This window comes from Epinephelus moara, chromosome 7 (assembly GCF_006386435.1).
Source record: "Epinephelus moara isolate mb chromosome 7, YSFRI_EMoa_1.0, whole genome shotgun sequence".
Taxonomy (NCBI): domain Eukaryota; kingdom Metazoa; phylum Chordata; class Actinopteri; order Perciformes; family Serranidae; genus Epinephelus; species Epinephelus moara.
This window is the reverse complement of record NC_065512.1, coordinates 17,551,111-17,561,345: the sequence shown is the minus strand read 5'-3', so window position 1 is coordinate 17,561,345 and position 10,235 is coordinate 17,551,111. Positions and strand designations below refer to the sequence as shown.

Here is a 10,235-nt window from a genome sequence, read left to right as displayed (position 1 = left end):
ACAGTCACCAGATCTCAATCCAATAGAGCACCTTTGGGATGTGGTGGAACGGGAGATTCACATCATGGATGTGCAGCCAACAAATCTGCAGCAACTGTGTGATGTCATCATGTCAATATGGACCAACATCTCTGAGGAATGTTTCCAGCACCTTGTTGAATCTATGACACCAAGAATTAGGGCAGTTCTGGGGCCAAAAGGAGTTCAACCTGGTACTGGAGTCTCACCTTGGTCTTTTGGAAATGTTGCTGGGCATTTCTAACTACTGACATTTTTAGACCATAAAATCTTCAGCTGCAGCCATAGCTGGATGCATCTTCTCTATTGGCAGAGATAATAAACATACATTCATTTAGACAGCTGCAAATTCTTTGAGTTCTCTTTATTGAAAAAAAGTATTTAAGCAGTGCAATTAAAAATCTGCAGAACAAATTGAAGGTACAGTACTTACATACAGTACAATATCAACAACTGACAAACACACAGATACAAAGTGAACCTGAGTTGCAGTGTACTGAGTGACAAGTATGAAGTCTGTAGGACAGTAAAAGACCGTGGCGTCCTACAGATCAAAAACTGGCAGATAATAATACAAAAAAAAAACAGCTTGGCACTTGTTTCAGTAAATCCAGTCACTCAACTCAACAACTGATGCACATACATACATACATAACATCTGTGGTCTACACATGCAGAAATACCCAGATATGATTCATGCACGAGTAAAAACGTCCCGTACTCGCAGACACGACCGCTGCTTCGTGCATTTTCCATCCACTACTGCTGTTTTCTCTGTGCGGTTATTCTCAGTGAGACGAGCCAGACTTCACGTGGCTGACGGCAGAACAGTTAGCCTCTCCTGCGTAGCAACAGGACGGTTTAAATGAACAGATTGCAGTGCTGAGCGGGTCGAGGCTGGGAAACCTTGTCACACTATGAGAGAGTCCCTGCTCAGTGCAGTGCTCTGTTAAAGAAATACACCGAGAGCCACACGTTAGAGACTTTACATTCATGCTCATGCCAGGTTAGTCCAGCCTGGTGCCTCAGATCATGCACAGACATCGTGCAGCTGAAGGGTTAGTAGTAAAGACAGATGTTTGTTGGAGCCAGTTAGTAAGCGTTTCTAACACTGTGATGGTTGCAAGCATGACCAGATTATACTGTTCATATCTGAGTTAAATCAAAAGTGTCATTTGCTTTTGGAAATGTATGCAAACAATGTTACAGCTACGCAGATAAAATCATGTCAGAACTAACATTACAATGATTCAGTGTTAAGACCACAAATCTTGTATGTACATTGCACAAGGGACAGATTATGAACATAATACTGTAAAGCATCTTCAAATGTCTAAATACAAAGCTTGCACTATTCTACTTTGTTCTTATTGTCAATAAATCCCATGAAAGGACCAAAACCTGCTACCACTTATTACGTTTGTCCTGTAAAACTTCAATTACAAGCTTAGTCCCAATTAAACACCCAGTTCCTTTTACTAGCCCGGTGTGGCTATACATTTCTCAGTCAGACGCCTGGTCTGGTTGTCAAGCAGTTCATATTTTTATAGAAGTTTTTTGGATATATAAAACCGGGTTGTTGGCTATCTCAAATTATGTGTCCATCATTTCTTGATTACCCTGTGAGTCACTAATCTAGTCCTGTAAATGGTGCATTTGTTAGGGATTATTTTTGGCTGTGGATTAATACATATTTGGTGAGCTAGTGCAGTAGTATCCAAACCCTGGGCTGTGCCAGACTTCAGAGAATTTGCTACCCTTCTGCAATGATATTATAAGAATCGGCAAAAAAAGCTAAATAACTAACTGCTTGGAGCAGTTTGTGCATTGCTTTTAACTACTGGGATAACCTCTCAGGCACCACTACTGATCTTGACTAAACACACGTTCAGGAACATGTCCATCTTGTGTCTTTTCTCTCAAGTCACGGTAATTCCAGAATAGATGGGGCAAAGGACAGTCCAGCAGATGGCGGTAATGCCACACCTTTTGATATCAACCACCACAAAACTCAACAGTAGACAAAGAAAATTAGGCACGGCCACAAGTTTGTGTATGCGACAGAAGATGTAAGGGGTGGGCGATACCACAAAATTTGGTTTCGATCTGATACCACGCAACACAGTCCTGGAATCGCTGATATCAATTATGATGCAGCTAATGTACTTTCATGCAGGGGAAAGCAGTGTGTAATCATTTGAGAAAGTTTAGGAAGCTACATCAGGCTTTGGCTGCACAGACGACACTAAACTTGTTTTTGGACTTTTAATGGGATTTGTTGACAATAAGAAAAATATGGAACACACAGACTTGTCCTGTAACTATTTACAGGATGTAAATGCTCTTTCCTGAAGAGCTGAGGAGGAAGGAAGTCCTTGTTCCTGCTACAAGTAACTCACCAGATTTCGGCTCCTGTCTCTGTCTTCTCGGCCGCCCTGTTGAAGTGTATGGGACATTCCCTGGGGGGGGCGGGTGTAAGAGAAAGGCCTCATGGCGGCGTCATTGGTCCTGTATCGCTCTGATCGGGGAGGCTCTACAGTACGGTACCGGTCTGCGGTTGAGTCAGCCCTACGGTACCGCTCCGCCTCCAGCTCAGAGTATGGAGGCAAAGGGTCCTCCTCTTCCGGACGGTTGCTAGGCGACCGGCTGTAGTAACTATCGCTGCCCTTTCCTCTGGAGCTGCCTTTAGAGGGAGTGTCACTGTCCCCGTCCGGTCTACAGCCGCCTCTGTCCCCTCCCCGCCCCCTCAACTTGCTGTCCAGCACACTGCTGAGGAAGGTGTCATCGTATCCCTTGTTCTGGGGCGGTCGACAGGGGCGATCGCTATCCCACGTGTCCCTTCTCTTCTGAAAAGGTGAGGGGCTGCGGCGACCCCAGCCATCATCTTCATCTCTGTAGAAGCGCCTGGGAGGGCTGTAATCCCGCTCGTAGGCCCGGTCTGGAGGCTCAGCCCGACGACCACGGGAGGTGTAAGACTGGGCGAAATCCTCCAGCTCGTCCAGGGAGCCGGTGCGCCCTCTTCTGCCCAAGGTCCTCCTCTGAAGGTGCTCTGAGCGAGGGTTCCACCTACAGCAAGGAAAAGCACACAACTCAACACACAGTGACAGAGTTAATTATAATTATAGTAATAATAATAATAATGATCCATTTGATTTAAAGGAATAGTGTGCAGGATTTAGTGCCATCTAGTGGTGAGGACTGCAGATCACATCCGGCTGAAACCTGGACAATTAAACTTCCTTCGATGTTGTTTGTTCAGGTGGTTTTTACCAGGAGCCAAATTATCTGCAGAGATCTCATCCTATTTCAGGTGATTATACCCTAAAGAAAACATTATATTATATTCCATCTCTGCCAATGTGTCCTCCTAAATCCCACACTCTGAAACTTCACAGGGGATTTTCAAGATATTCAGACACTTATATGATATATTAGTTCAGTAAAAAAATAACCTTATAAACAAAAACACAATAAAAGCACATAGGCTATGACATAAACTCAAATATTTAAGGTAGCTTCATAGACTTGGAGGAGTCATAGTTCCAGCTATGGAAAAGGCTCTGTCAACCCAGGTCTGCTGTTTGGTCCTGGATGGTGGGAATAAGAGTTTGGTGAGGAATGAGGTTAGGGCGACCAAATCCCAACAAACCAAATGCTGAAAACAGCACATACTGACAAAGACAAGACCGTAAATTACCACCAAGAGACACAACAAGACCACAAGAGATGCAAAGGAACTACAAAGAGACACAAAATAACTACAAAAAAGGCAGAACAACAACAAAGAGATATAAACTGGTGACAAAGTGACATAGAAGGTCCAAAAACAGACTCAAAATGACCTTATTAAGATACGATATTACCACACAGAACAAATACAGAAACAACAACACCAAGGAGCCCTGTAGCAACTTGAATTCAGCTAGGCAAACACAGAACTGGGGGTCTGATCTCAGACCACTCAACTGCCCCAGGTCAGCAGACTTTCTGTTGCTGCCATTACACAGGTTAGACCCAGTGCTACCACTGGTCACAGACCTGCTGTCATCGCCCCCAGCGCTGGGGTTTCTCACTGGCTGAAATCAAGTTGCGACAGCTGAGCTGAAGGTCCATCTCCGGAGATGCGGCCTGCTGACCTCCCAGAGAAGTAGCCTCCTTGGCGGGGAGTGAGGCAGAAGGACTGCAGGATGTGATGGCATTAACTAGCTAGCTGATCTTATTTGGCTTGTCTCATTTGTGTTGTGATAAACAGTGTGCGGCAATGATGCCACACACGCTGTCTCTTGAGTACAACTACAGATTTCTCTGGGTTTGACCATTGTTAGAAACATTTTGGATAATGTAAGTACACAGCTCAACAAATTATACAATATAGATCTAGTTGTTTTCGCCACACCTTAATGTGGAAATGTTGAATATTTTGTCTTTAAAGAACTAACAATACTACTTCATGGGAACGTAATCCTCTCATCACATAAACACACACATGGACTAAATAACACCATAATTATACCTTCTGTCCAGCTCGTCATCTGAGAGGTGGCCTCTGTCCCGTCTGGGCCTTCGACTCTGTGTAGGTGGAGCTACTCTTAACACTGACTGGTCATCGAGGTCTGCAATGGGCGGGAGCGCCTTCATCTGCACCGTCTGATAGGTGTGTCTGAAGTCTGTATTTCCTCCATCATGGAGAGAGCTGAGCTCTGAGAGGCTGCTGGCTGTTGGGACAGAAACATTTGCTATTTTCATCATAAAATTTATTTGCAAACATTTTTCAGGTAAATTTTCTGTAACCGCCTGGTGAAACACACGACTGTGAAATGATGTAATCAGACATTCCAGACTAAGAGGTGGTCTGCTGTAAGTCCTCTGTACGTGTTTGGGATAAGAGCATCACCTACTTTCTGGTTAGAGGTGACTATGACTGTATAATTATGAGCTCTGATTATGGCTGACTGCAAAGTACTGAGGTCACAGTGTCTCATGTGCCACCTCAGACTACTGTCACAACCAATTTAAAGGATAAGTCTGGTGATTTTTTTTCCTTATTGTTAACAAATTCTTTGAAAGGATCAAAACCAACCATGAAGTGATCCAAATAACAACACAATTACAACATCACTGACAAACTCTGTGTTGCTTCAGCCTGATACAGCTTAATCTCTTTGCGTAGGCTGACGTTGATGTAAAAACACTATGAAAAACACATCAATAAGTCACACTGTTCAGACTGTTTTCATGCACTGTTCATATGTATACCTGCGTAAAGTAATGCACCACAATTCATGTATAACCGACATAATAAGGAAGGCTGCGATCGCGCGACCAATGTGCTGACAAGACCAAAGACGGAAGTAGAATCAAGAGCGAAAGTCTGTGTAAGGAGACAGGTTGCGATGGCAGATGGGTCAAACAAACACAGGACTTCGCCCCAGGAGACCAGTGATAGGGACCATGTGAGACCAGGTGAACCGCTATTTTAACATATGTCATCACCATGTCTCTTTTCCTTAACCTAACCTACATAACTTTACTTACCTAAACTTTAAGACTCCAAATCATGTTTCATTTCCTTGATCTAACCACAAAACGTCATTCATGACGTGCTCATTTGTTAGATACAGTGCCAAACTACAGTGCCCAGCTGTATTAGAAAATTACTTAGCCTTTAAGAAAATAAAACTCTACATTTGTGACTGTTTCTAGATTTGTTTTTGCATATTCTGTTAGCAAGACAGTTTATCCTTTTAAAAGTACAAGAAAAAGCACTTAAATTAAATCTCGCTGGTGAAATAAATTAATGAGTTGTTGTCTTTTGTGTGACGGTGGCATAATCACAATAATTAAGCGGGATTTATACTTCTGTTTCGAGTCAACTCCACACCTCGGGCGTAGCCTGACGTGAACTTCCCAAAAATTTAACTACAAGTTGCAGTGATGCAGACCTTCAATCTGTTTTTGTAAGCTGAAACCATTTCCTTCAGTGGAAACAAAGCTTTTATTTATGCCACATTTGCAGTACTGTTTCTACTGTAGAGACTGTATGCTTTTGTGTTAAAGTCAAATGTTCCAATAGTCCAGTACTCGGATTTAAATTGACTGAAAAACTTATGAAATCAGGATGTAAAATGACATTTACTGATACACAGGGACCTTAAAAATTAACCATACTTTTTAAAACTGAGAAACATCTTTTTCTCATCTCAGTAAGGGCAGTTAGATGTTATGAAATGAATGTAAGGATTAGATGAAGACTAGTACTGATTAATTCACACAAACAACCATGCAAATAAAACACATAAACACACTGACACACAGCCACACAGATGACACACACTGGCCTAATCTGTGCAGGCTTACGTTTGAGTGCAGCCATCTTGGCAGAGGGAAGCTGACCCAGCTCCTTCTCTATGTAGTACAGAACTTTCATTGAGTCCTGGTCTGGACTGGCTTTCAGTCGATAACCACTGCGTGCTGTGGATTCGGACACACACACAATAGTACACACACAGGGACATAAGCATGCAGGGACACACACATATACACATAAGTGTCTGGTGCACATCTTAAAAAGAACAACCAGACTCAGAGATGTTAAATGTAAATAACAAACATACATGTGGCATTTCTGCGTAGGTTAGAGACAGACACCAGGATGAGGGATGAAATGAGAGTTAGTTTGTTACAGAGTTTCCTACGATCTCTCACCTCCAGCCAGGTTATTTTCCACTGAGGGGATAGAGGAGATCTTTGGCTCCATATTGGATGAAGGGGCGAGAGGAACCACAGTAGGAACACCAGGAATGTAGTAGGGATACACAGGAACTTGAGCAGGCAGTCCACTCTTTGCCATCTTCCCTGCCTCGTACACTGAACGGAAGAACAACGAAACAATAAACCTTCCAGGCAGAGGGATTTCTGTCGAGTTGATACAAAGAATGCATGTAGAGGTTACAGTAAATAAAGGAAGTCTGTGTTACTCACGGTGTTTTGGACAGCAGCAGGTGTCCGGACAGCAGCAGCAGCGGACGTAGCAGCAGCAGGAGTGAGGACAACACTGACACCAGCAGATCCCCAAGAATAACAGGAGGAAGATGCTGCCCAGGACTACAGATCCCACAAACGCCCACTCTGGAAGACAGAAACACACACTATTCATTCTCCATTGTGATGTGCACAAGATTCAGTCCGAGCTCCTCACCTTATCTCTAAGGCTGAGCCCAGTCACCCCACGGAGGAAACTCATTTCGGCCATTTGTATCCACAATCTTATTCTTTCGGTCACTACCTAGAGCTCATGACCATAGGTGAGGGTTGGGACATAGATGGACCAGTATATCGAAAGCTTTGCCCTCTGGCTCAGCTCCCTCTTCACCACAACGGTTGTGGTCACTACCCAAAGCTCATGACCATAGGTGAGGGTTGGGATGTAGATAGACCAGTTAACTGAAAGCTTCACCTTTCAGCTCAGCTCCCTCTTCACCACAAGGGTTTGGTGCAGTGGCCGCATCACTGCAGAAGCTGCATCAAACTGCCGATCCATCTCACACTCCATTCTACCCTCACTCATGAACAAGACCCCGAGATCCTTGAACTCCCTTGTCCTGGGCAGTAACTCTCTCCCAACCTGGAGGGAGCAATCCCCCAGTTTCCGACAGAGAACCACGACCTCCGATTTGGAGGTGCTGACTCTCATCCCGACCACTTATGTGACATTGTAAATGTAATAATATCACCTGAAATCTTGTTGGTAACGGGTTATATTACTTCGGTAATGCTAAAACCTATATTACTGTCACCTCCAACACTGTTTGTACACACTTTGTCAATTTTTATACCATGTTACTCAACTTTCTGGTCTTAATCAGTGACTTTTTTAATCCTAAAATTACAAGTTTAATCACATAATAGTTCGACTTTATTCTCGTAATATTATGACTTTATTCTTGTAGATTTATGACTTTATTCTCATAGATTTACAACTCTATTCTCGCAGGTTTATGACTTTATTCTTGTAGATTCAAGACTTTATTCTTGTAGATTCACTACTTTATTCTCGTAGATTTACAACTTTATTCTCAATCTTAAGGTTTTCTTTTTCTTTAACATGGCCCTAATCCCTTCTTCATATAATATATACATAAAACAAGTTTGCAAATTTGTTGAAGTTTTAAAAATGCAGTGAGGTAGAGTAGGAGAATAAGATGTGCAATAAGTACGTTTAAGTTTGCTAAAATTAATTAGTCTTTGAGTCCTTTATGTCCTAGGTATAACAAGTTGATTTTTCTTTGGAATATATTTTGGTCCTTTATAAATTAATTTTGCTCCTTAAAGTGGGATTCTTTTATATGACACACATATTTGACCAATCCTGTCCCTTTAAAAAGTGGAAGAGGCGACATCTTTACTACAACTGGAATAAAATTGATGGATATTGCAAAAATCTGTCAATTAATATCACGACACATGGATGGGCAGGTTGAAGACGTACTCTGTTGCAGTGTATGTGTGCCACATGTATTTACAGATATGCACGTGACACACTTAATATGAACACTTATTGCTTTACCTCTAAATAAAGTTAAGATACTGATCATCTTACCACTTTGTTATAATATTTGAAGCAGACCCAAGTTGTGATCGACAAGAATGTTACTTTTAAAACCATGCAGATGTTTCTGTCGCTTCTTCACTGATGTGACCACAGAGCGCTACAAAAGGAAACTTCAGGCAAACTCCATGGAAACTATTCGTGACTCTTATCCATCATCATCTCTAAAGCTCCCAGACCCTAACAACACACTTCCTCAGGGTGTGCCCAAAAGCAAAATCCACTCTTAACCCCCCACAAAGTCATCGCATATCCCCTGAGGAACTGAAACCAGAGATAAAAGATAAAGCACTGAGGGTCTGTGAATGTTTCTTCACGCAGCTTCAATAACTGATAATAACTGTGTGTAATTTCAGGTTAGACGCTACTGTCTGTGCATAAGCATCAACCCGAGCTCATTAACAGGTTTATTTGTTAGTCAGAGAGATTGATTTGATTGGTTAGTGAGAGTTAAACATGAGGAGGCATTAGGAGAAGCTAGAAGACAGCAGGCAGTGAGATGAAAGAGCGGGTGAGGAGCCGTACCTGGCATAATCTCCACATCAAACTCAGGTAGGAGATCGTCCTGCTGACCTGTCCTGCCTGCAGAGAGAGGGAGAGCACAGGTGAAGGCCGGCAGAGGAAGCAGAAAGCAAGAGTCAAAAGGTCAGCGGAGTGGATGATTAATGGTCATGCACTAATTGAGAAACCGAAGGGACATTTTTTACACAAATTATTCATCGTACATGCAGTCACAATGATGAATGAGGACATTTTTTAGCCATGCTAGCGAGGTGGACTCAAGAGATGGTAATGTTGGTCAGTTTGCCCCTTTGGTCCGGACTGAAATATCTCAACAACTATTGGATGGATTGCAATAAAATTCAGTAAAGACATTCATGGTCCCAAGAGGAAGAAGCCTTTTCCTTAACTGCCACATTAGCTTGACATTTTTGGGTTTAAGGAAAATATCTAAACAATTACTGAATGCTACACTACTAAATTAAAGGGACAGTTCACCCAAAAAATAACTGGATTATCTTGACTAACTGGGTCATGATTTCTGGAAAGAGACATCGCTGTTGATTTTTTCAAATATATTTTTTGACGCTTTGAGCACCACAAGCCGAGTGTCATCTAGTTCTATTATATTGGAGAGAAGGCAGACATCTCTACAACAGAGTGTGCTTTCAGATCTAGAGTTGTCTTGCTTTGGTCGAATCAGGGACTTATTTTGTTACAAAGGTGCATACTTGCCTAGAGTTGGTTCATGTTCTCATGGCAGCATTTACAAGCGGACCAGATAAAATGCCTTGCGTGAGAAAGCTGCCTTTGATTGGTCAGAATTTCCATGTGGGAAAAACCCAGGAAGTAACAAAATGTTGAAGAAGAGTACACTTGCAAGATAAATGCGACACTTTCTAATGTCACAATGGAGGGACAACTACGCAGGTTGATTTTAGCGCTGCTCATCGTGGACTATATTGCTGTCATTGTTCATTTTAGTCAAACCATACAGTTTGAAAACGAGGCGCGGCTCCAACTAGAAAACAATGTTTTGATGCATTGGATGTGCTGAATGTGCATATTAAGGCAGTACAGGAGGAGGTGCACATTAATAATCCTCCAG

General features: G+C 42.5%; 1 protein-coding gene across 3 annotated transcripts in view; it reads right to left on the bottom strand.

Annotated features, from left to right (window-relative positions):
- Positions 1 to 352: 352 nt before the first annotated feature.
- The window catches only part of LOC126393056 (immunoglobulin-like domain-containing receptor 2), a 24,445-nt gene continuing 14,562 nt past the window's right edge, over positions 353 to 10,235 (bottom strand). The window contains exons 4-10 of one of the 3 annotated variants that reach the window (XM_050048897.1): positions 9,152 to 9,208; positions 7,000 to 7,146; positions 6,724 to 6,885; positions 6,376 to 6,489; positions 4,532 to 4,733; positions 2,418 to 3,084; positions 353 to 964 (exon numbers count right to left, since the gene is read on the bottom strand). In XM_050048897.1, coding sequence (XP_049904854.1) covers positions 929 to 964; positions 2,418 to 3,084; positions 4,532 to 4,733; positions 6,376 to 6,489; positions 6,724 to 6,885; positions 7,000 to 7,146; positions 9,152 to 9,208 — 1,385 coding nt within the window. In that variant the 3' untranslated portion in view covers positions 353 to 928. The remainder of the gene's footprint in view (positions 965 to 2,417; positions 3,085 to 4,531; positions 4,734 to 6,375; positions 6,490 to 6,723; positions 6,886 to 6,999; positions 7,147 to 9,151; positions 9,209 to 10,235) is intronic. The other 2 variants (XM_050048899.1, XM_050048898.1) reach the window with 2 other exon arrangements.